The 27,500-nt window shown below is 43.0% G+C and overlaps 1 protein-coding gene across 4 annotated transcripts in view; it reads right to left on the bottom strand.

The window, feature by feature from the left end:
• The window catches only part of ATP2C1 (ATPase secretory pathway Ca2+ transporting 1), an 831,636-nt gene that overhangs the window by 287,090 nt on the left and 517,046 nt on the right, over positions 1-27,500 (bottom strand). For all 4 annotated transcript variants that reach the window (XM_085630651.1, XM_085630649.1, XM_085630650.1 and 1 more), the window contains one exon: positions 3,559-3,625. In XM_085630651.1, the coding sequence (XP_085486777.1) occupies positions 3,559-3,625 (67 nt within the window). The remainder of the gene's footprint in view (positions 1-3,558; positions 3,626-27,500) is intronic.

The raw sequence follows: 27,500 nt of genomic DNA, 5'->3' as shown, positions 1-27,500 counted from the left end.
GAGGCCTAAGAGACAGAATAATAGACCTTGCCCACGAAGGCCACTTGGGGAGAAGTCTCACCAAAAGAAAAGTGAGGAACAGTTTTTGGTTCCCCAAGATGGATTCTAGAGTAGAATTAAAGGTAAAGGACTGCTATAATTGTGCAAAAAGTGACAAAATAAAGACCTTACATAAGGTTCCACTTTCACCAGTGGAGGTACCAATAATTCCTTGGACTAAACTGGCCATGGACATAATTGGCCCCATGGATGCCTTAGGTCCACAGAGAAGGTTCATGTTTGTTCTGGTGGACTACACCTCCCATTGGGTTAATGTCAAATTCATCCCTTCCACTACGACCAAGAAGCTTTCTTAAAGTCTGTATTTTCTTTTGAAGGGATTCCATCTATTTTAGTAACTGACAATGGGGTGCAATTTACATCGGATGAAATTATGACCTTTTTAAAGAACCTTAACATCAAGCATGAGAAAACGGCTCTTTACTGTCCCAAAGCTAATGGGTTAGTAGAGAGGATGAACCGTATGATTAAAGAACATATTCAACTGGCAATGTCTAATGGGTTCAACATAGATAATTCCCTGAAAGACTGTTTGTGGGCCTACCACACGGCACCCAACCTTGTAACTGGCATCTCTCCTTTTGTGGTCTTAAGAGGGAGAGAACCTGGCACCAAGATGTACCCTCTCTGGCTAGAGGGGGGTAAGACTGTTGTCTATGACAGATCAGAAAGTCAGATTAAAGTTCAGCAACATCAATCCCGCTACAAAGGGTGGTATGATAAGAAACATGGTGTGAAGAATTTAAAACCTATTGTTAATGATTCGGTGTTGATAAAGAAACCCACTAGGGTTCAAGTGGGACAGAGTACATTTTTCCTTCCACAAAAGATTAAAAGCATGGGGAAAAATGTGGTGGAGTTGGAGGATTGTCATGTTTGGAGCGGGGACAGAGTAGCTATGTAATGTTCCTCCTGTGTGTTATGGTTATCTGTTATGTTGGGTAAGGAGATGTGTTGTATCTTCCCCTTTTACTCCCACCTTGGTACCTTCCGTCCACCCACCCCCCTTCCCACTTACCTTGGTATCTCCTGGAGCTCACCTTGGAATGTTGACATACCGCTTGCCAGAGAGCGGATGGCCTGGAATAAAGTGACAGTTGTACTTCTCTCTCTCCGTGTCACTTTGGATTATTACAAATATGTTTCCTAACAATGTAATACAATGAAAAGCTTATTTCTTTTCGGATATTTATATATATCTTTTCGGTTTTTATAAACCTTAAGGCAATACGATATAGTTGTTTTTCATAATACTCACGAAGTCTGTTTTCTATTATCATGTGATCAGGAAGTGGGTGTACACCTTGCAGCGCTTTAAAAACATTCAGTGTGACCTTATTCCGCATGTGAACAAGGGCTCTCGAGCCCAAAATGCGTCATTTAGTGAGGTTTCTTGGACAGCAATGGTTTAAATGACGCTGAACGTTTTGCTGTTGGAAGTAATAACCTCGATTAAGGCCTGAAAGTTCATGAATGTTACAATGTTAATGGTCTCTTAAGGTTCATTGATAAAGGTGTCGAACAGCCATTCAATGTTGAGATGTTCTTCAACACTGATTCCTATGTTGGTGATGCATGCCATGTCGCCAACCTCTGACACAGATGGTGGAATAGGGAGTGATCACCTTCTATTTCGGTTCTGCCTTTGAAAGAGTCCTTCTTGGATGTTGACTTTGCTGCTGAAGAAAGCATCCCTGAGGAGTTGCTTCTGTGATTTTATGCATTTTATCACTTTTCAACTTGTCTTTTTCCCTCACTCTGAGGTGGAGTCATGCTCTTTGAAAGTGAAACTTGAGCCCAGCTTGCAAAAAGGACTCTCCTGTGTGGAATGTGAGTATGGGTTTTTACCGAAAAAAAACAAAGCAATTTTGGTAAATACAGCCTGTATAAAAATATTCTTAAAAAACATTCACCCTTATGCATCAAGCCAAAATCCAGTCGGTAAAATACCGATTCCTTATTAGCTCCCGGTATTAAGTAAAAAATACCCAATCCCAATGCATCAACCCAAAAGCAGAAATCGGTATTTAAGGAATCCTTAAATAGCGATTCTTTAAATAGGGATTCCTTAAATACCGATTCCTTAAATAGCGATTGCATTTAAGGAATCCCAAAGTGAGATTCCTTAAATGCAATGCATCAAAGTTAAAAAATTAGCGATTTCGCTAATAAGGGGAGCAAATTACCATGAAGATGAACTGCATGGTAATTTGCAAAAACTTTGAAAAATGCACTTTTGTGCATTTTTCAAAGTGTCATGTTGCGCACACACATGCCCTTAGAGCATGTGTGTGTGCAACATATGTGCACATATCATTTTCAGGGGTGCAACAGGGTGTCCTTTTGACACCCTGGCACCCTTGAAAGTGCTCCAGCTATTAGCGATTCGGTAATACCGAATCGCTAATACAGAATGGCTTTACATTCATTCCTATGGGCCTCCAAGCCCATAGGAATGAATGGGTAGGTATTCCTTATTACCGAATCGGTATTACCGATTCGGTAATAAGGAATGTTAAGGAATCGCTATTTGAATAGCGATTCCTACATGCATAGCCTTTTGCTATTCCTTATTAGCGATTCCTTATTTTTCGCTAATAAGGAATCGCAAATGCTAATGTTGATGCATATGCCCCATTGTGATTTACAAAACCTATTTTTATGTACGTTTTATTTTTAACAAAAAGGCTCCAGAATCCCATGTATGCCCAGCCTAATTAAGATTTAGGGCAACCAATAGATATTTCATGATCTAGAATTGTTTTTTGGAAAGGGGTGGGGAAGGGTCGTATATAAGGGAAGAGTGGTAAAGACAGCAAAAACCATAGGGTGTTTGGCGATGTAGTTTAACTTTATTATGAAGTTGTATTGTCATCCGAATCAGAAAGGCATGTGATTGTGCACTGGTTTTATACAGTCAATTGAGACTTTCAGAGTTGGAGAGATCAGTTTCTGCCAGACTGGTACTTGGATTGAAGGAGCTTGCTGGCAGGTGTCCTGGTGCCCAGAATGCATTATAAAGGGGCAGTTGCAGGGATGAATCGGTGATAAGTGGAGAGCGTTCTCAAAACTTATTGAACTTCACTTGGCTTGTTGGTCAGGTAGGCTGAGATCTCTGTGGCAATCAGTTGATATTTTGGGATGTAATAAGGTATCAGACAGTGATTAAATACATGCTTAATATTAAAGGCTTAGCTGGCAAAATGTTTCTCTCGAATATGTTTACCTTTTCTCAGAAGAACGTTTGCATTGGCAGCCAAGATAGACAATTATTTGAACCATGAAGCGCATCAACTGTATCCACAACTTTGCACAATGTACACATTACAATACGTTTTTTGTTTGCGATTTATATGTATGAACACTGCAATATGTTTGCAACTAAATGAACCAAATGCTCCAAGGAAAAATAGAAGATGCCAAGAGTAATGTTCAGTCAGTGATTAATTGAAATGACACATTATTTAGTAAAATGTGTATGGGTTAATTAAGGCTTACCTTACACCAATTGTAAACATGTCAAGAATTTGCTTCCCTTGCAGCCAACCAACCAGCATGATAACACCTGAAACAAATAACATTTTACAAAATACTGATCACAAAGCAGGCCTCGAAAAATCATAAAAATGTTACTAGACCTGCAAGTCTAATAACTTGAATGATCTACGCGACCTAAAGATAATGTACTTGACCCTTAAACTGGTTTTAAATATTTTATTTTACAGAACCACCTTTTACTTCATTAACACATTTGTGCGAACCTTCAAATGTGTGACGTCAGCAATTCTGCTGTACAAAAACACTTTTGTTTTATTTAATACCCAAATAGTTGTTCCATGTATAAAAATAATCTAGCTCACATGTAGGTTACACATGAACCCCGACTTGCCTCTAGCGGGTTATATATCTGCAGCTCAGGCAATGTTTGCAAATTTGGGATCAACAAAACCAAGAGCTTCAGCCACAATGGACCTATTCAACATACAGTCGGGCAATTTATCAACTGTAACACTCCGTATGTTATTTACATCATTGGGTGCCCTTGTGATCCAATATACGTTGACAGTACATAAAGGAACATGAAGCTAAGAATCCAAGAACATCGAAGAGCTATTCTGAATAATGACACTAAATACCCTCTGGCGGAACATTTTTCTAAATTTCATCCTGGGAATAGCCAATTTTGGTTCTATGGCATTGAGCACATTGAAGCATGTGCCTGAGGTGGTAACAAGGAACTCAGCCTAAGACAAAATGAAGCAAAATGGATATGTAGATTACGGGCAATTTCACATGGTCATAATACTGATATTGAAATGCACTTTTTTCTGAAATGATAAACCATTTGTTTCTGCTTATTGGGCACCAGTACTTAGTTTGATAAATCTCAATTATCAACTTGTAACCTGTTTCTGACTAACTTATCCCTGATGTGAGTCTTTTAAATGCATCTTCGGCTTACATTCCTTTATCCCTTTAACCCTTGGGAGTTTTCATGGGAGGTTACTCACTCTGTACTCTGGACCAATTCAACCTTGATCTGAGTCTTTTAAATTCCTTTTCTTTTTACACTCCTTTGTCCCTCTAAGCCCTGGGTTTTTACTCTTGGAACGTTATTCATTTTGGAGTCTTTGTCATATTTTATATATTGAGACCATTACCTTTACTTGGGCACATCATTGGGTACCATTCTCCACGTTTGAGAAAGATTACCTCGGATTATGCAACAATCTCTTATGTGGCAATCTTTCTGTTTTTTTTGGAATGCCACACTCTGACTACTCAGCCCCCACCATTGTCTGGGTATATTTATTCATGTTTACATATACTTTTTCTGGCTGAACATATTCATTATTAGGTCTCCCTTCCATTTGGGTTTATTTGTCTCTTCATTCTTAACACTTACGTCAATTCCCTGGTTTAGTCTGTTTTCACTGTTAGGACACGGTAGGACGGCTCTCAACTTTATTACTTTCGCATCCACAGACTTCTATACTCTGGAGGACGCGGTCTAGTTCCTTTATTCTTTTACAAGATGCGACGACTCTTTCGCCGGTATCACTTCCGCATAGATTAACTTAAGAGACTCACCAGGCTGTGGTCTAGATCCTTTTCGGGCTGGGCGCACGCACGGCGTACCTGCCACGCCCATACCGGAAATGGGGCTCTATTTGAAGGAAAGTTTGAGATGGATTCTCTCTCGGCACTCCGAACGTTTGATCTGTCACGGGCAGGTAAGTCTTCATATGCATGTTGCGAATGGTCTTTTGAATGCTACAGGTTAATATTTTTGACCTTACCCGTGTGTGATGTTGATTGCTGCCTAACATAGGTTATTTCTCTTATGGTGAGGTAGTTTACTCACATCCTTAACTTCTCAACTCTTGGGGGTCATTTACCTTAGCAACAGTCTATGTTTGATAAGGATATCTCTTCCATAGGAGATTAAATTTCATTTTAGTATCGGATGTCCCGCTCAACTATTAAGCTATTGCTTTAATTCCTTTGTAACCTTATGTACTTGGTCTTCCTGCATTTAGAGTAGCCCTAGGCTAATCGCTGGGTGCGTCCTCATTTCCCTGGACACACCGATGCACGGCACGCCTTGCGTTACTTGCGAGAGGTCTTTGGGCTTGGAACTGCCTGTTAGACCATGCTTGATCTAAGACTATTACAGAACATAATTATGTCAGTTACTCAACATGATTATTTCACTGAAACAATCGTATTCTATCCAATTCTCCCGTAGTGGGGTCAGTACAAATGTGCTTCATCTAAACTATTGCGGTATAACAGCCCATTGCTGGAAATATTAGATACCAGGCTTACAGATATGGTTTTTTTCCTCTCATTCAGGCCCAACAAGGCCGTAGGAACTTTCCCTTGAGAGACTCCAGAGTTACTGCCTGGAGACTATACTACATTCATGTTCTACCGTACACCTGACGAGTAACAACTTGTATATAGTTTGGGAATGGCTGCCTACCCAGGGACACTAGGAACTGTGTATTAATACCCTTTTCCAATTTGTCTTTTCATATCCTGGTTTTAGAAATTAGGATCTTCGCCGACAAGTGTGGGATCACGCGACTCGCATCAACATCCCGAATTGGGATTGCTTTTATATAAAACCTGAATCTTTAATTCCTATGGATATGCATTTGGTTCATGTTTGTGACATTACTTCACCGTTCATTACTAAACGTCTATCCGGGGTGGATAGTGGCCAGGGTTTATATCAATTGACGCTTGTTCTTTCTCTCACTAAATTTCTGATTGTAGAACTTAGGATCTAAACGGATCTGTTTTTTGAGCACACAGCAGCCTCTTGACATCAACCAGTAGGAGCCATCATACAGATTTCCTACTTTTCCTTCTCGTAAACTCGTGATTGATCTAGGTTTGAGTGATTTTTCTTTTATTAACGCTGTTCTATTTCTTTCTAGTGTCAAACTTTCAACCTTTATTATTCTTATCATTTTTAGTTTTCCTTTCACACTTACTTTTATTCTTTACGTTGTCTGATGATGATGTACAATTTTCTGTCACTTAAAGACTATTTCGTTTCTCAATCCAGACATCCTTGCCGTGGCTGGTACAGCTCAGGACATATCTTAGACACAAGGATTTTTCCATACTCAACTTGGTTTCCCCCTCATAAGGGTGAATGCCCTTAGGCGGTGAGATATCTTTCCCTATTTTCCTCCTTTTTTTCCCCGTATTATTAATGTTAATGACTATTCCGTGAAGATATATATTCCTCCGCATAGTTAACTCATAATATAGAGCAAGGATCGCCTCAGCTTTTAAATATAGCTTGATTGTTTGTATTGGGATTTGTTAAATGGTATCGTGGTGTGTGTTTTTTTACTTATTTCTTTTCCTTTTCACGTTTTACAAATCATTTTATAGTTACTTTAGTGGCTTTGATCTACCTCACATGTATGTGACTAATTTCTGACAAGAACGGTCTTTTCTCTTGTTGAAAATGTGTCCTTTTAAGTCTATCGCTCCCTCTCCTCCTCTTACCCTGTAAAATATGTCGGTCTGTAAATGATTTTTATGTCAAATTTGGAATGGCAGTCTGGTATTTCTATTTGTGTGCCCATTTATGTGCTTCATTGTGTTATGATGTGTATCCAACAAATGCCCTACCAATGACAAGCTCTCCATATTCAAGTGGGACCTGTCTTATGACCTCATCCAAATGTTCTCCTATGTGTGGTAATTAGTCGCTGCTTTTTGACTTTTTCCTAACAAGTTTCAGATGAGGTACCCTTCTGGATATACATTTTTCATTTGTGTATTATATGTCTAAATGTCGTGCAGGACCGTTTATTTTTCTTGTTCATCCAATATGAATCAATATATTGCTATTATATTGTTATTATCAATATGGTGTTGTTGTATATAGTAATGTCTTGTTTATTAACTCTTCATGTGATAGTATCTCTGTTTTTCAGTTTCTCTTTTTTGTTTTTTCTTCCCTTGTTATATTATTTGATCATATATAAACTTGAAAGTTGTTCTTATACTTTTTTCAGCCCTGATGAAGCTCTCCTAGGGAGAACGAAACGCGTTGGCTGGAATCTAAAGCTTTGATATCGATTGAACAATAAAGAAATTTTGTAAATCCTACTTTGCTATCTGGACTTCATCATTCTGCGCACACCCATCATTTGTACCCGACTTGCCTCTTATTTCACTAATAGCATTGTCATCAGGGCGGGACAGGAATATTTCTCAGTTCATGTTTAAAACTTACTTTCTATAAATGGCCACAAACGTTCCCACTAATGTAGTTTTACTGATAATATTAAATATTGTATAAACAATCAGTAGAAATAGGGGTTCTGCTAACATTTTTCATTTGCACATCACTAAATAAAATGTTCTGATTTGCTTTTAGCCTATTCAAATCTGTTTGTTCATCATACAGAATTATAAAAAAAATTCTTTCATAACTACTGAAATATATTTCAAAATGTTTCTACAGTTAGTTTAAATGTTGTGTGAGAACAAAAAATTGACATTCTACAGCCTTTCATTGCACACTCTTTCTACAGCATGACTATCAGACAGTTCACTTTACAAAATCTTCTAACATTGCAGTCAGAGAAAGAAAAGTAATTGTAAGACAAACAGACTTTTGACCTCTCTCTGAAAATAGAGAAAATGTGACAACGAAAAACAAGATTTAAGACATCTTTATTGCTCATTCACTGTCTGAATGAACAGAACACCTGTTCCTTAAACCAGATTGGTCGCACACTGCTACACCTACCAGGCGTGTTCCCCCAATGAAAATGGTCCCTGAAGGTACACCTGTTCCTTGTCAGCTCAGAATGAGCCAGTAGGACCTAAAAATAGCTTGCCCTGATAAAATATGACTCGCCATAGCGAGTGGGCGAGTAGATTTCTTGAGGCATGAAAAGTAAATATGCTTGAAGTTATTTCTAATCTGCATCAATTATTTTCTTGTTCACCCCTGCTACATCTTGTACAAAGCTTTACAAAGCCCCAGCCTTATATATTTGAACAAACTCATTTATCATATTACAAACCTAATCTGAAGCCTTCCTGTTGGTCAAAATCTTTTACAGCTAATGCGAGGACACATTTTATATTAGGCCATACCCGCATTTGAATAAAAAAGCTTCATCCATTTCAAGCTTCAAGAGTTACTACTGCAAAGGACAACCCTATTTTGTGAGGGTTAGCGTTCCTTTTTGAAAGTTTCCTAAATTCTACTCACGCCATGTATGTGTCTGCCTGTATAGGTGAGTAACGAAATGTATATGCATCACTCACTGACTGCTGTTTTCATCAACTAAATTCCACATAGAAATGCAAAATGCTTCCCAAAGTACAAAATTAACTGTGAAAAATAAGAATATTCTTTCCATGAAGTCACAGGGTTCAGGCCCATATATATTTTAACAAATGTCAAGCAGAATATATTTCAATAGTGGAGTAAGGAAAAATTGCACACCATTCAAATACAGATACTGCACCAAAATAAGCATTGCCTGTCATTTACTGGGCATTTTCCCCTAGCAAATTTCAGGCTGGTTTGAACTAGAGTGCTGTGGTGGTTACTGCACATTTTGTAATTGCGATTCATGCACTACCCAGCAAGGTCTGACTGGGACAGAAAACGGGCCCAGGCAGCAAAAATAACCCTTATTAAAGAATCATAAAGCTAAAACTGTGGCCCATTTTTGCAAACTGGGGCAGTTTTGAACTTGTAAAGACAAGCTGTATAAGTGTTTTGCAAGGTATGGAAGTCTGCATGGATTTGAGCTTGCTGCCTGCAACAACTGTTAATATCAGGGAAACCAACAGTAAAACCAACTCATTGGACTGTCCAACAGGCCCGCAAACACCCCCCCAAAAAAAAAAAAAAAAAAACTGCCCACGCTCACCTGTCAGACCAGCCCACCGGGCACTCCTTGATGCCCTGTAGGCCAGTTAGACCTCGGCAGCCAGAGATACTGCAGGTAGCAGATTTATTTAGGTCTAGCATAATAAGGTAAAAATAGATCCACTGGAATTTTCAGCAAGATCAGTACTACTCAGAAGTGCCTTAGTGATCCCTCTTTAGGAAGGGCACTGGAAAAAACAGTGAGCTGCCACTGGGTATTTGGTAATAAAGAGTGATGGAAGAAATGAAGGATGTAGAGAAAAATGCATTAAGGAAAGGTTACTTTCTTGTAATTCTAGATTCCATCATAAGAAAAGTGTCTGAATTTCAAATTAATGAAGAGTCTCAAGGTGATCCAGGAGCACTAAAGCAAGAGGGACTATCTCCTCAAAAACAGTAAAGACTACAGAGTGGATACAGTTCATCTATGGGTATGGTTAACTTGGTCAGTCCATAAGATAAAGAATTTCTGGATCTCTTTAGATGCTCTTTAGATGAATCCGCACCAAAAACAGTGCTTTGGCACACAAGACTTATACATTTATCTACAGATTGGTCAAGGATGCAAATAATTTGGGAAATGCAACATTTGTGAGTGTATATGAAATCAAAATGTAAATTTACGCTCTACTACTGTGAACATTGCTGTTGCAATTGTAACTGACAATGGTAAGGTGACAGGTCATCCACATAATTAACGATGGCATCTGTGAAATCATATGCAAGCTCGCGATTAGTTCACCTTTATGACTAATTAGGGTTTTCATGCCAGTGGAGCTAGGTATAGTTTGAGTAACAGACCGTATCTGATAAAGTTATGGAGTTTTTATTAGGTTTTGACATTGAAACAGATCACGTTAACTGTGGCTTTTTCAGTGAATTTGTTCCCACATATGAATATTTCAGTGTTTGCACCTCCTGAACCATAACTGTTTTTACCCAATGATAAAAATAAATTGTTATTGACTTTAGAGGATGTAGGCATGGTCATCATTTATGTGTCCTGGCCCACCTCATCCAACAGTGCACCTTTGGCCTGGAGCACCACGAGTTGAACGAGGGGCCTAGATCCAGGTCAGCCATTGTGCCCATCCACACATACTTCCCGGAGTTTGGCTGCAGGGCCTAGGAATGCAATACAGGGCTTATTTTTATTGTTTAACCAAAAACATTGAGTTCATAAAACTCTCAAATTACAAAATGTGTACATTTTTGCGAATGTGCAAATTTGTGGAAATGGTGCTCTTTTCTGCATATAAAATAGCTGCAACAAGGTCCTGAAGTTCTAAAATTTGAAAATTCACAGTACGCTAACTGCATTTGTTTTTTTACATTCAACGGTTCTCGTGCCATTTTTTCAAGCCTCTCTATTTCTTTCCCCCTACTGTCGTCTAAAAATGTAATTATGTCTCCCCATCTGTATGCAATTTCGTTTCTTATGGCACTGAATTCCAAGATGTCAGGAAAAAAAGCCACTGATCAGCCAATCACATACCTGAAAGTTTTAAATGTGCTTGACTGAACTCGCAACGGTTCAAGCTCGCGTTTAACATCCAAGATATCTCTACATTTTAATTCTTTAAAGGCCACAGACATTTTTTAAATGCTAGTATCTTAAAAACCATTGAATGGATTTATTCGGAATCCAAAAAAAGTCAATGAGTGAAGTTGTACTTTCAATGATTTACATTGGAAGCTAAAATAGGAAAGCAGACTTTTTTTTGACATGCTACACCTCATTTAACTTTAGCCTTAGCCAATTTCACAAGGGATGTGCAAACCTTTGTGATGATTCATCAAACAGCACCAAACATGAGCTTTCAAGGAAAACTGCAAAATGAACCTCAACTACAAAGTCAGTACTGCCAACTTTGTTATATAATGTATGGCCTTTGGCCAAAGCGTGCATTACATGAATAAAGGCTGTGTGCAGTAAGTCCTACGCAGAGTGCGTCCAAGGAACATGATGTACATAGAGCACACAACCAGAAGTCTCTGGAGCTGGAATACCATCCTGTGCTCAGAGACTATGCTCAATGGGTGTACAAAGTAAATCACAGCAAAACCAAAAAAGTAAAATAAATAGAAAGATATGGTTTTTTATTCCCATCCCAAAATAATGTCTTACCAAAAAAATGCATTACCCAGCAGGCACTGTGGCAAGTGTGCATGCACAGGGCCTCACAAAAGAAAAGCCAAACCCTGCGCCCAGAATCTGCTGGGCATAACCAAAGATAAAGAGGATCACATACTTTAGAGAACAACATTCTGAGTACAGGGGTTGGGCATACTTGAGGTCCTGCAACCACAGCAAGGATTGATATGGCTACATCGTAGGGATGGGGAGGGGGGGGGCGGGAAGGGGTGTGTGTGTGTGAGTGTGTGTGTGTATGCATGTACACGTCCTGGCTAAAGGCCATCTGCAGCAGGCTCCAGGAGCTGCGGCACTGGTGGTAGGAAAACTAGATTGCTGGTGTATTAACTAAAGTATATTTGTTAACAAAATAACTACATACCTCATGAAGACCAAGAAATAAAAACATGAATAAGAAAATAAGTTACTTGCCTTTAACTACGTTTATCCAGTATTGGCCTTAAACAATGGTTTTAAAAATTCAATGAAAATGCAATATGGCCTCTTCGCAGATCAGACAAAGGGTGCAGCTGGGATAAAGCTAAACACCAGCACCAAGCCACTCAGCAGACATAAACCATTGCTCTCTGCTCTTGCCAGAACGAACTATATAACAGTTTCTTTTTCAGGATGATCTGGACAATGCAGGCTCATATAACCAACCAATACAGTATTCTGCAATCTCTGGCACATGCCTAAGGATTCCAGACAATCTATATACTGCTGTTTTGATATTATAAGGCTTCATTTAAAGTCAAAATAAAGTTATACGAATTTGTAGAGGTTTTAATATTGTTGCCTACGGCGCAATGGTCTTAAGCAAATTATGTAAATGAGTAAAGACCATTAGACTATCAAATCATTCAGATGAATTTAAAAGCTCTAACTAGAGAGCTTCCCTGATGAATTCGCACAAGCAATCATGTAATTATTAACTTTGCACCCCACTTGTCTGCATCATTGAGAAGTGGCCGATGTTAATTTTATTGCCTCATAAAATTTAAATATTTTTTATTAATGTATTTTATGTAATGGTTTTTATTAATCTAAGCATATAATAAAATTCTAATTCTAAGTATTGGTATCTTTCATAGATTCACATGCCTGAATCATTCCCCGTTGTCGAGATGGGAGTCCCACGGTAACATATTTAAGCAGTAAAGTAATGCCATAGGCTATAATGGCCCTGAGCCATGTTTAACCTAGCCTATCTATGTCCTTTAAAAAAATTAAAAAAAAAAAAAAAAAAAAAAAGAACCATAAGTTTCCCTCCGATTTCCCCAGCACAAGTGAGAAGTGAATATCTTACTGAATAATATGGAAACGGCCTCTACACAGAGGAGGGTGGGTGCATGTGAATCTATCAATGATACCAATACTGGATAACCGCAGTTACAGGTAAGTAACCTATTTTCTTATCCAGTATTGGTGTATCTTTCATAGATTCACATGCCAGTATCAGAGTAACAAGCAGTCACATCCTATTTTATCTTGTTTGTTGTGGATGGTGGGTGACTTCTAAAACATAGTGAACCCCAAAAATTTGAGGTAATACAAGAAGCCCCTTGAAGGCTATACCTGTGTCTATTGTATTAACATCCTTTTTTTTTTTTTTGGATAAGGGGATGCAAGAAAGGAAATGCCCGGAATATAAATATGAGAAAACTTAAATAATCACTTCTATATTCACATTTGTATATACAAAGCCTTAGCGAGAGGCAAGGCAAGAAAAACACAGTAACTTATAATACACCTAACCTAGTTATGTTTTACATTATTAAGACCATGTAGGCATTTGAACTCACCATGAGAACAAAAATGTTTTTCTAAGAGTTAGAAAGAGGCTTACCTTAATGGAAGAGATTGCGAAGCACCGCCCGACCCACTGCTGCATTTGCATTCTGCACGGACTCCAGGCAGTAGTGCTGCATGAACATATGAGTGGTCCTCCAACGTTGCAGCACAACAGATTTTTTTCCAGAGTCACTCCCGTGAAGAGGGCAGCTAACGTGGCAACTGCTCAGGTGGAGTGTGCCTTCGCTGTCCTTTCCAAAGGTTTGTTAGCTTTGACATGACAGAATTGTATCGCAGCCGATATCCATCTTGTGATAGTGGCCTTTGTTATTACACTCCCTTCTCTGCCTTGGCCATAGGCAACTAATAATTGATCAGTTTTCCGAATGTCCTTCATTCTCTGAAGATAGAACTTAAGGCAGCATTTGACATCCAGCTTAAGTAGTGTTTGCTCTGCAGGCATTGATGGTTGCGGAAAAAAGGGACCGGAGTATAACCGTCTCATTGAGCTGGAATCGTGACAGTACTTTAGGACTAAATGTAGGATTAGTTCTTAAAATCACAGCGTCTTCTTTAAATATTAAAAAAGGTTTTTTTTAATGGTGAACGTTTGGATTTCTCTTACCCTTCTGGCTGGGGTGAGGGCCAGAAGAGCGACTTTCCATGCTAGGAATTTCAAATCAGCTTTATGAATGGGTTCAAATGGCCTTTTCTTGAGTTGTGCAAGAACCACGTTGAGGTTCCATTTCAGTGGAGGTGCTCGCACTGGAGGAAAGGTACGGAATAGTTCCTTCCAAAACTGTTTGATCAGGCTTGAGGCACAAAGAGAAGTGGCACTGGAAGTTCTTCTATAACGAGAGATTGAAGCCAGGTGCACTTTAACTGAGGCGAAAGCTAAAACAGATTTTGCCAAGGAGAGGAGATAAAGTAAAATCTTTTGCATGGATCCATGAAATGCATGCAGGCCATCATCTTGTACATTTTATTGGTACATTCCACCCTAGATTTCAAGAGGATGTCTCTACATTCATACAGAATGATCATGTCCCTAAATTCCTGGAACTCATGAGCCAGGCATGTACGTGTAGAGCCTCTGGATTCGAGTGGCACACCTGTTCGTAGTCCCTGGTCAGAAGAGAGGGGGACCTTTGCAGACGTATGGGTCTGGCTTCTGAAAGATGAAGTTCCGGGAACCAATGTTGCCTGGGCCACCTGGGAGCAATGAGAATCAGGCGACATCTCTTCAGCTTCATTTTGGTCAGTATTCTGGCGATCAATGGGATGGGGTGGGGGGGGGAGGCATAGGCATATATCCCGGACCATTGTATTGAAAGGGAATTACCTACAGACCCCGGGAGGGATAATCTGCTGGCAAAGGACCAGCATTTGGGATGGATGTCTGTGGCAAACAGGTCCAGCGCTGGCTTTCCCCATAGTGCAAATACCTAGTCCAGCTGGAATTGGTTGAGTTCCCATTTGTGGCAATTGTCTGCAGCTCTACTGAGAGCATCTGCTAGCGTGTTGTGTAGACCTGGAACATGCTCAGCCCTGAGAGAAATCCTGTGCTCTGTTGCCAAGATCCATAGGTCTTGCGCTTCCTGAGAAAGCGTGAGAGATTTGGTTCCACTTTGTTTATGCAGAACATACTGGTCGTATTGTCCGTACAGACCAGTACAGAGGCATCTGCTATTCTCGGAAGGAAAGCCTGTAAAGAGAGGTATATAGCCTACAACTCCAGGCTGCTGATATGACTTTGCTTTTGAGAATTGGACCACTTGCCTTGGATTTGGAGATCCTGTAAATGTCCTCCCCAGCCGTACATGGAGGCATCTGTCGTCAATATGAAGTCTGGTATTTCTTGTAAGAAAGTGAGGACCTTGGAAAGGTGTGGACTGTGACACCACCATTGTATTGCCGTTTTAATTGCCGGGGTTATTACAATGGTGTCTTCGAAGGATCCCGATGTTTGCAGCCATTGTTTCTGAAACTCTTGCTGCAGAGGTCTCATTTTGAGCCTGGCTAAGGGTACTAGGTTGATTGCTGATGAACACATCCCTAGGTGCGACTTGTATCCTCTCACTGAAATGAACTTTCTTCTTGGGAAAGTCACAGCAAGCTGCAATTGACGTGCCTGTGGCTCATTCGATAGGAAGGCCATGCATTGGATCGCATCCAACCTGGCTCCCAGAAGTGGTGTAATCTGACTGGGAGGAAACAGACTTTTTGATGTTCACTGTCAGCCCTAGTCTGTTGAATTGCTGGAGACAAACATCTGTGGTTCTGGCCGCTTAATCTGCTGTTGGTGCCTTCAGTAGCCTATCGTCCAAGTAGGGGAATACTTGGTGACCTGATTTTGTAAATATTCTGGGTGCTGACTTGAGGCCGAAAGGGAGAACCTTGAATTGGTAGTGGGTACCGGCTACAGTAAACCTAAGGAATTTTCAGTGTTTCCGATGGATGGTGATGTGGAAGTATGCGTCTTCCAGATCGAGTGAGGTAATAAAGTCTCTTTTGTTGAGGCGACGCAGGATCTCGGCTAAGGTTACCATCCTAAAGGTTTGTTTTTTCAGGTACTTGTTGAGCTTCCTGAGATCCAGTATTGGTCTCCATTTCCCGGATTTCTTGATTAAGAACAAACGGGTGTAGACACCCTGACCCTTTGAAGAGGTGGAACTTCCTCGATTGCACCTTTTGAGAGCATGATCTTAACTTCCTTGTGCAATAAATGAAGACTAGGGGTAGGGGATCGCCTTGGGTGGAGAAGGTAGAGGTTTGATTGTGAACTCCAGAGTAGGATCAAAGGCAACACCCATTGGTCTGATGTTATGCTCTCCCACTGCTGGTAGAAATTGCAAATCTTTGCACCCACGGGATGGATGAGGGGGTGGGGGCTGGTACCCAGCGTCAATCATTGTTCCTGCCACTCTCCCGCCCCTGGGACGGTGTCCTCTTGCAGGTCCCTTGACGGGAGAAACCAGCCGTCGTCGATGGATGGTAGGCGGAGGGCTGATAGGTCTGCCTATATTGAGCCTGATGGGGCTGGTGGTGTTGTGGTCTCTGAAAACCTCTTCTGTATGCAGGGAAACCCGCATCCTTTCACTTACCTAAAGGGAATTTTTCTGTATTGGAGGGTGGTCAACTATTTTTCTGTGGTCAGTGTCCATTTTGATGAAGAGCAGCGCATCATCGATATCCTTGCAGAATAACGAATCTCCATCGAATGCCATGTCCAGAATTTTAGTTTGAACTTCCTGCCTGAAGGTGGTGGCCTTTAATCACCCCTGGCGTCTCAACACTGCTGAGTTTGCCAGTTGTCAGAAACCTGTATTAGCTTTATCCATAACAGTCAATCGCCTCTGAGGCCGCTCTTTCACCCTCTATAAGGATCTTTCCCGCCTCTTGTTTCCTGTCTTCAGGGATGAGGTCCAATAAGGCTGCCATATCCGATCACATCTGTCAGTTGTAGCGCACTACCTGAACGGTGAAAGCAGCCATGGTTGAAAAACGCTCACCCCTGATGTCCAATTTGTACCCTTCCTTGTCCGGAGGAGACAAGATTGGGGTAGCCGGATATTTTGATCTCCTCTGCGCCGCCTGCAAAATGACGGAATCCGGCTTAGTGTGACCAGTCAAGCAAGCAGGTGAATCTTCAGGGGCTCTGTACTTCTCATCTAATCAAGGGAGTACTGGTGTTATTGTGGCCGGCGTTTTCATTAATTTTACTCCCTCCTGTCAGATATCTATTATAGGGATCGTACAAACTGATTTCCTGGCTTCCTCCTTAAAATCATAGCTATGGGGAGATGGAACCTGTTGGACGCTCTCTCCAAGTTGTGGAACCCCTCAATGTTTTCTGGGGGTGAGTCCGCTGGGTGATGTGCCGGAGGAGAGGATGTAGGGATGATATAGTCATCCCAGAGGTCCGTTGTGGATGTGGTTCCAGGAGCTCTCCTTCTCTAAAGTAGAGGAGTTTTCTTCATCAGGCACCTGTGTAGGAGGGAGTGGTACCATAGGAGTTGTTGGTCGGAGCAAGGCTGGCATTGATGCGAGCTGTGGCTGCTGTGGCAGAGCTCAATCTGGACATCCTGGGGAGGAATCTCTGCCTATAGTCCACCAACACTGCTTGAAGGTCTCGGACCAAAGACCGTGGTAAGTGCGCCATTTCCCTAGGACGAGGCTCCGGGGGATAGCCATAAGGTTGAAAATGGCGTGGAGGAACCAGATATGGCTAATATTGTTGTTGCTCGTCCTCATAATCATCTTCGTTCTGGCATTTCACATTCAGCTCGGATGGGCTATGTGCCACACCATATATCCTATCGTCATCCTCCTCTTCTGATTGATGGAAGTTGAAGTGCGAGGGGGGCCACAGGGGGATCTTTGCGAAGGATGAAACATCCGGATGGAGAACGGTCTTTGTTACTCTGGTAATATTGACTGTCGTCGACGGTGGCATTGACGGTACCAACAACCTATCTAGGGATAGATTTAGAAGATTATATTCTTGTCAATGGTATGGGCCCTGAAATGGCCGCCGCCGTTCCTACTGCCGACGAAGCAGATGACGTGGGTGTGGTACATGTCATTGTTGACTATTTTTTGTCTTTTAACCTTGTAGAGTCTGTTGATGAGGCTCTAGGACGTTCCTTCTCCTTTCACACAGGAGAGGTAGGAACAGAGGTTGTAGGCTCTGAGAGACTTTATGATGCTTCTCCTTTCTATGGCCTTTGCTCTCCTGGGAGGGTTTGAGGTGTTTTTTCTACTCTCACCAGTGGTATCATCTTGAGACCATGATCTCTTGTGTGGTCTGGATGAGCCATCACTGTCCCCTTAAGACGACTTTTGTTGCTTATCTATCCGTCAGAGTTTTAGAAGAAAATGGCCAACATATCTTGCATTGTCTTACCTCATGATAGGGTGGAAGTAGTAAATACACTCTTTATGTGGATCATCCACATAGACTCTTCTTGCCACAGGTCTTACATGGGCGGAAAAGGCCTTTTTTAATCTGAAATTCTGAAAACATTAATATTCAGGAAAATTCCAGAAAGAAAGACTCAGGAAGACTCCCTTCACACACTATGTGCAGTGAAAATCTGAGCGAAACGGTCTCTGCTAGGAGAGTTCTAGAGGGTGCTAGAAGCGGATTGGCTGCATTCAACATTTGGTCCTTTTTGAAAAAGGACATAGATAGGCTATGTTAAACATGGCTCAGGGCCATTATAGCCTATGGCATTACTTAAATACTGCTTGATTACGTTACCGTGGGACTCCCATCTCGACGATGGGGAACGATTCAGGCATGTGAATCTATGGAAGGTAACCCAATACTCTAGATAATAAGTCTAACTGCCCTGACATCGAGATGGTTGAAGTGACATGCCTACTCTTTTGGATATTTGATTAAGATTACTCGTTTGAAGATCAGAGTCCAAAAGATAGGAATCTGGTATTAAACCATTTAGTGCATCTGTCAACCCTACTGGGTGGGGCGGGGGGTGGAGGGATGTTTAAAGGAAGAAAGTAGCCTTTCTAGACACCAGAGACGTGTGTGTTTTGGGGAGGTGCAACCCCTCCTCCACCTCAGGAGATGGGTGTGTCCTCCTGGAGGGCAGGCATATATAGATATATGTATGCATGGTTTCCCCTGGGAGTCGCTGCTGCAGCCCCAAGGGAAATAAAATTGGGTACATCATCAAATAAGCCACAATCATGAGGGTATGTACATAGAAATGCTGCCCACGGCGATTTTGGCTTAATTGATGAGCGTGTGCGTTACCTCTTGTTTCGATCCATCTGAAATTCACTAAGCACAGACCAGGCTCCTTTCAAAGTGATGTTTACTTCGCCATTACTGCTGTACACACACACACATACAGCCCCCCCACATTATAATATATTCTTAATTGTGAGGAAACCAGCAGGCCGCTCCGTAGTTGCAATAAACCCCAGGTTGCGCACCGCCTCAGAGGGTATCAATGGCTTATCTGTAGGATAGGCCAAAAGTTGGCCTGGAGCAGGAGAGGAACTTTCTTTGCCGAATAGAACAGAATCGGTTTTCTCTCTCTTAAACTGCAGGGAGTTATCTTTAAGCCATCTTGCAGTTTCTTGCATACATTCATGAAAACATTCGATATTGATTGATTCCCCTCCAGTGACAAGATAAGTTGCGCATCGTCCAGATAGTTCACCAGATTAAAATTGTAGGATTTAATGATTGAAATCAAGGGACTCGTATAAATATTGAACAATATTGGACTGATTGCTGAACCTTGGGGGACACCATACTGAATGTTATTAAATTTAGATTGATAGGGAGGTAAGGCCACTGCTTGTTGTCTATTCGACAGGTATGATTGAAACCAATTCAAAGCCATGCACTCTACCCCAATTTCCTTGAGCATCATCAAAAGAATTTTGTGGTTTACCGTATCTAATGCGGCAGACAGGTCCAGTAGGATCAATATAACTGATTGTCCTCTGACTGCTCGCATTCAGAGTTCGTCCAGGACTGTCAATAAGGCAGTCTCTGTTCCATGACCTGGACGGAAACAAAATTGAATATCTTCTAGCCTAAGAATTCCTAAGAATTGCGAGAGTGTTTTGCTAACCAGACGCTCTGTAATTTTCACAGGATGGAGTAGAAGAGAGATGGGTCTATAGGAAATAAATCTTTGCAATTTTGTTTGTACACCTAGTTATGTTTTTGCCAGTCACATGCCTTCTGTTTGCAGGACACTAAAAGTTAAACGGAACAAATCCTTAATCACAGAGGGAGCAGCAGACGGTCACTGATTAAGCAGAATCAATCAGTGCTTGGCTCCCTGCTCCTCAGAGAAACATGGATATGATGTTAGGTCTGTCTTGACTAAATAAAAGGCTATAAAGAAGAGTGCCATGCACACCAACAAATGGTAATCAACGGGCAGGCTCCAAGCCCTTTTATATACTCAACTGCGTCTCGCAAGTGAGACATGCGCTAGTGCATGCTCTCGCAGACTCAACCCTTAAAAAAAGTCCCCGGGGGATGGGGTCCCAAGGTCTAATGAGGCTCAGGAAGGGAGGGGGGAGTTGGGGGGGGGGTGAGGGTGTTAAGTGACCCCCTTCCCTTAAAAAAATAAAAATAAAAAGGCCTTGGGGGATGGAGGCCCCAGAGACTAATAAGGATCGGGGAAGCGACTGGTCCACCAGCCCTTTAAATAAATTAATTTTAAAAAGGGCCTGGGGATGGGCCTTTTAAGGCTTGAGGTGAGTGGGTGACATGGCCCTACTCACCTTTAAAAAACATAAGGACCTGTGGCCAACATCCCACTGTTCATGGCTTTTGTTAGCTTTACGTACGGTAATAAAATATTTTATTACGTTAAAAAAATATATAAATTCACTGGAAAAAAACAAAGGTTAAAGTAGTTCTAGTTATGTCAATGTCAGTGATAACCTTAACTTTTTCAGCTAAAGTTATAGTTAGCAGAGTTAACTATAACTTGCGTCCCCGCCAGCAGAGCAAACTATAACTTGCGACCCCGCCATGCACTGCTTATGACCTCGCATATTACATTACTCATGACATGTTAATGGGGGACCACTTTTATTGTCTTGCCTGAACCTATTTTTTGGCTCGGTCTGACTCAGTTATGGTTTATTTAGTTGTGCCCACCTAAAATGGTCTCTGCTGCCGGTCAGTGCCATAGTAAAGGAGCAGTGACTTGAGTAGACTCACCAAATTTACTTTGCAGTATGCTGTGGTATCGGGTGTGTGGCAAATTGTGGTAATACTTTGGAGAAGCTGTCTCAATAAGCTAAGTATTTTTGTTTTTTACACTGTCACATCACAGACCCACACACCCGCCGAATGATAAGCGAAGTGCTTTTAAACTTTGGCACATCTCACAGATGATCACACTCGCTGATTGATTTAGAACCATACTCATGCCTTCTACATAGGACATTGTTTCAGAAAGAAGGTTTTAGACAGCCAACAGAGGTGGGGTCTCTGTGGACAACTGTTCTCAGATCATAACTTGATTTATGGAGGACAGCTCTGAGGCAGGGCAAGACACTCTGGCAGCACCTGAAGGAGAAGAAGATGGAGGAGAATCGAAGCAATTATTCAGTCAGAGGAGTTCTATCTGATGACTTGTCTTCCAGTGCTTCTGAGAAACATGGTCACGGCAGTCGCGATGTTCCTTAACGAGCACAATCTATGCAGCAGAGAGACAGTAGCAGGTACGTGCGATGGCAAACACAGAATGCACTATTGGTAGACCCCCATTTTAGTGCATCACTAAATTACCCCGTCCATGCTGACACTGGATGTAAAGTCGATGCAGGAAATGTTTTGCCTATTGACTACGTCCATCTCTTTTTGGACATTGACTTCCCTGAGGATATTGTACACCAGACAAATCTGTGCGCTGAACAGTTTGAGGGAGCGCAGAGGCACTCTTAGGCCTCCTTCTAGTGCACACCAGTAGCCTCCCACTCAACTTGGGGCGCTGAAGAAATTTCTTGGTTTTACGCTCAAGATAGGGATAGTGCACAAACCAAGAGTACAGTCCTATGGGTCTACTTGGACAGTTTGGTTAACACTCAGCTTTGCACCGGTCATGAGCAGAGATCAGTTTTTGCTATTGCAGCATGTGCTGCTTTGCAATGATAATTCTGCTGTATTATACTCCTTCAAAGAATATAACAATGGAGGAGTGCTCATCCTGAAGAAAGGACAGTTGCTGTTCAGGCAGTACATACCAAGCCGAAGAGCTTGTTATGGCATCAATATGTACTTGCTGTGTAAAAGCTCTACTAGTTATGCATAGACAGTGCCTAATTTGGAACTGAATGAGTGCCAGTGCCTAAAGCGCTGCTCAGCAGCCCACAGCTGGTGCAATTGAATCTACGCGATGAACAAAGCTGTGCAGTCTTGAATTCACATTAGGACTCTTTAACCCGCTTCCCACAGATTCCAGAATGTTCCATTACAGAAATGTGAGGCACAAGGGTATTTGCTAGCCAAAGTTCAAGGTTTGCATGGGTTTCTGAGTAAAAACACCTGGTTAGAACCACAGAAGTCACCACAGCCTGGACACTGCCGTAAAGTAGGTTTTCCTGGGTTGTGGTCGAGTTAAGGCACAAAATCTACAGCTATCCACCATGTAAAAAATGAAACAGATTCTGCTGGGTAAAATAGGATGCCACAGGGTTGCATTTTGGGTTGTATTGAGTTGCAGGTGCTAGGGTTATCAATTTTATGGGAGACAGTTGGGAACACGGAATAGTAAAACTTGTGTTATTACCAATTGGATTTCTTTACAGTTGTGCCTTCCGAATGCAACACAGTGACTAAAAAATAAGACATTTTGCAAAATGCCCTCTGAATCACATGCTAGTTATGGGAAACCACAAACTCAGATGTACAACTAACCACTTACCCTAAACTCAGTGTCTGGGGTTTATTTCAGAAATACATAGGTTTCCTTCATACCTATGTTTCACTCTTTTATATTTTACCATATGAATTACTCTATACTTGGTACACAATGAAAAACCATTGTAAGGTGCAGCTCAGATGTTGGCTCTGGGTACCTTGGAGAACCTACAAACCCTTTATATTGCTGCAACCAGAAGAATCTAGCAGACATACCAGTGTATTGCTTTTGTAAATCAGCCATCGTGACGAACAAGTTACTTACCTTCGGTAACGCTTTTTCTGGTGGATACAGTATCTGCCTGTGGATTCCTCACCTTATGAATATACCCTGCGCCAGTATTCCACAGAATTTTTTCCCCAGCTCTCCACGCCAACGTGGACGTCATAATACCACGGCTCCGCTCGCGACTCCGTATGACGTCACCGGAGCCATAAGAGAGCCACGTCCGCGTGGTGACGTCGGTTCCACCCATTTTTTCCGTGCCTCCGAGGAGAACAGGTGGACCGACAACAGATTCAAAGTATACACAGTATACAACATTCGAACAAATATACATAGTACAAATACAAAAAGAAAGCTAAAGAACATAAGCATTTCCTATAAGTGTACCAGATAGAAAGAAGATACAATGTAAAACAACATGTTAAACAAGGCATCCTTTAAGGTATACAAAAGGTGGACAACGGAGAGGCGGGTGGGCCAGTGAGGAATCTACAGGCAGATACTGTATCCACCAGAAAAAGCGTTACCGAAGGTAAGTAACTTGTTCTTCTGATGGATACATCTGCCAGTGGATTCCTCATCTTGTGAATAGATTCCCACAGCAGTCCCACTCCGGAGGAGGGTGTTCACCTTCCTATACCAAAAAGGTCCTGCAAGACAGAGCGCGCAAAATGGCACTCCCTCATCTCAGAGTCTAAGCAATAATGCTTTGCGAAAGTATGGAGGGAGGCCCAAGTCGCGGTCTTACAAATGTCTGCAACTAGAACATCCCTGGCCAAAGCAGAGGTAGAAGACTTCGCTCTAGTTGAATGAGCTCCAATACCCTCAGGAGGAACCTTACCAGCAAGGGTGTAGCAGATCTTGATGGTTAGGATGATCTATCTGGACAGAGTATGCTTGTGCACAGCTTTGCCTCTAGAGTGTCCAATATAGCCAACGAAGAGCTGATCAAACGAAAATCCTTTGTTCTGTCCAAATAAAAGCTCACAGTTCTTTTAGGGTCTAATCAGCGAAGTCTCTCCTCCTCCTTGGAAGGGTGAGGGGGAGGATAAAACCCAGGGAGAGTAATGGACTGCCCCAGATGAAAGGGAGTAACTACCTTAGGTAGGAAAGCAGCCCTGGTCCTGAGGACCCTCCTTTCAGCATGTAAGGATAAAAACAGGGGTTTTGAACCAAGAGCTTGAAGCTCACTCACCCTCCTGGCTCTGGAGGTGGGGGTGAAGAACCTGCCCCTCCGATTGCGAGAGGAGGTCTGCCCTGAGAGGGAGACGGAGCGGAGGGTGCGATGAAAGGTGAAGTAGATCTGTGACCACACCCTTCTTGGCCAATCCGGGGCAATCAATATAACTTGGGCCCGGTCTTGGCGAATCTTCCTCGGAGCCCGAGGAATCAAGGGTATGGGAGGAAACGCGTAAAGGAGATGTGAGCCCCAACTCAACTGAAACATGTCCCCCAACACCCCCTGCATCAGAAACTGGAGACTTCAGAATGACAGGCAATGCGCGTTCGAGAGTGGCAAACAGATCCACCCGAGGAGTCCCCAACGTCCGGAAGACATGCTGAACTACCTCTGGATGAAACCTCCACTCGTGATCGGCGGAAAACTGTCGACAGAGACTGTCCGCACGTACGTTCAGCACCCCGGGCAGATGATTCACCATCAAGCAAATCCGATGGTCCTCAGCCTAGGACCAGAGTCTCAACGCCTCTCTGCAGAGATGGTACGATCCTACTCCTCCCTGCTTGTTGACATACCACATCGCGGTGGTGTTGTCCATCAGGACTTGTACCGACTGACCGCGAAGGGAAGGGAGGAAGGTCTTGAGCACCAAAACGTATCGCCCGCAATTCTAGAGACCAAAGACTCTTGATCTCCAGATCCCCCAGATGAGCACCCCACCCCAGGGTGGAGGCATCCGTTATCACTGTGGCCACCGTAGGAGGAAGATGAAAGGGCTTTCCTTGAGACAGATTGCCCCCCACGCTCCACCAAGATAGATCCGCTGCAGCTTCTCTGGAGATTTGGACTGACTCCCTGAGATCTCCGTTGTGCTGATACCACTGCCTGCGGAGACACCACTGGAGTGCCCTCATGTGCCAGCGTGCATAGTTGACCAACAGAATGCAGGAGGCGACCAGACCGAGCAGGCGAAGGACCTTCAGAACTGGAACAACCGCTCCATTGTGGAATAAAGGGATCATCTCCTGAATGTCGAGAATTCTTTGTGGAGGAGGAAATGCTCGACACACAGTAGTGTCCAGTACCGCCCCTATAAACAGGTTGCGCTGAGAGGGCACCAGGTGAGAGTTGGGCACATTGATCGAAAAATCCAAATTGAATAACAGCTGAGATGTTACCTGCAGATGATGCTGCACCATCCCGGGGGACTCTTTCAGAAGCCAGTCCTCCAGGTAGGGGAAAACCGGAATCCCCGACCTCCTGAGATGGGCAGCCACCACCGCCATCACCTTGGTGAAGACTCGAGGTGCAGTAGTAAGACCAAACGGGAGAACCGCAAACTGGTAGTGTTGCGACCCAACCGTAAAACGGAGATCCTTCCTGTTCGACTTCAGAATGGGGATGTGGAAATACGCATCCTGCAAGTCTATCAACACCATCCAGTCTTCTTGCTGCAACACTTGAAGAACCTGAGCAAGGGTTAGCATCTTGAATTTCTCCTGTTTCAGGTAAAAATTCAAGACTGAGGTCCAGGATCGGATGCAACCTGCCATCCTTTTTGGGAATCAGGAAATACCGGGAATAGCATCCCTGACCCCTTTACTGCTCTGGAACCACCTCTATCGCACCTTTTTGAAGCAATGCAGGAACCTCCTTTTGCAGAAGAAGCAGATGGCCCTCTGAGCAAAAACCTTGGCAAGGAGGGTAAGGGGAGGAAATTCCCGAAAGGGAAGGGCGTACCCATTCTCCACAAGGTTTAAAACCCAAAAGGTCCGTCGTGACGGATTTCCAACCTCGCAGAAAGTGGGACACCCGACCCCCAACAGGCCACACATGATCCAGGATGGGGGAACTAGGGCTGCTTCCCTGTAGCCTCATTGGGAGCAGAGGAGGCTGAAGAGGAGGAGGGATTGAGACCAGAACCACGCCGACCTCTGTCTTCCTCTATAGGATCTGTAGAGAGGAGTTTGCTGCTGCTGTTGCTGCGGTTGACGGAAAGATCGAAAGGATGACCTCCCAAATCCTCTATACTTCCTGAAGCCAAACCCTTTTGACTGCGTCTGCAAACCTAAAGATTTCACAGTAGCTCTGCTATCCTTCAATCTTTGCAGGGTGGAATCTGCTTTTTCCGAAAAAAGCTTTTCCCCATCAAAGGGTAAGTCAACCAAAGTGGCCTGAACATCAGTGGTGAAGCCGGAAGAACGAAGCCAAGGCTGCCTTCTAGTGGCTATAGAAGATCCCACAATTCTGGCCACGGAATCAGCCGTATCTAGGCCCGACTGAATAACTTGCCTAGCGGCAGCTTGAGTGTCTGCAACAACCTCCATAAAAGAGCCTTTCTCCTCAGGCAGTTTAGGAGCCAACTGCTTCACAGAGTCCATCAAAGCATGAACGTAGCGGCCCAATAAGCAAGTGGCATTCGTTGATTTAAGCACCATACTTCCAGAAAAGAAGACCTTTTTAGCTGACTGCTCGATCTTCGAGTCCCTGTCAGCTGGAGCCTGTGGAAAAACACCTGAAGATAGTTTCGAACAGGATGCCTGCACTACAAGACTCTCTGGAGAGGGGTGCGAAGAAAGGAAGCTCTGATCCCTCCGGAGCCACTCTATATCTCCTCGCCACAGTTCTGGAAACCGCAGGTGAAGAAAGTGGCTTGCGCCAAACGTCCATAACAGGCTCTAAGATGGCCTCATTAAAGGACAACAAAGGCTCAACAATGGAAGAAGGTGAATGAAGGACTTCAGTCAAAAGGTTTGGCTTGTATTCCGCAGAAGGCAACTGTAAGTCCAACAACTCCGCAGCCTTCCTGATGACCAAATGGTAAGGTGCCAACTCTTGAGGAGAAGACCTGGAAGAAGAATGCTCCCATTTAGGATTAGTGTCCAATCCACTTGCCTCCTGAATGCCCTCAAATTCGTCAGTGGAGTCACCCACTTCACCTTCCTCCATTTCCTCTGCCTGATATTGCTCTTCCTCTATAATCCTCTGAGCCCCTCTTCGAGAGCGGATCCGAGGACACGGCGTCGGCGGCGCCGCACGCGGAGTCGGCGGCACCGAACGTGGAGTCGGCGGCACCGAACGTGGAGTCGGCGGCACCGAACGTGGAGTCGGCGGCACCGAACGTGGAGTCGAGGGAGGCTCCGATGAAGGCAAGCGATCCAGTCGAGGCCGGGAGGAAGGCTCTCCAGACGGCGCCAGGAACTGCCATGAAGGAGCCATCGGCAAGAAGGGCATAAAAGGCGACTGAGCATAGTGTTG

Source organism: Triturus cristatus, chromosome 10 (assembly GCF_964204655.1).
Source record: "Triturus cristatus chromosome 10, aTriCri1.1, whole genome shotgun sequence".
Classification (NCBI taxonomy): Eukaryota; Metazoa; Chordata; class Amphibia; order Caudata; family Salamandridae; genus Triturus; species Triturus cristatus.
This window is presented reverse-complemented; position numbering and strand designations above follow the sequence as displayed.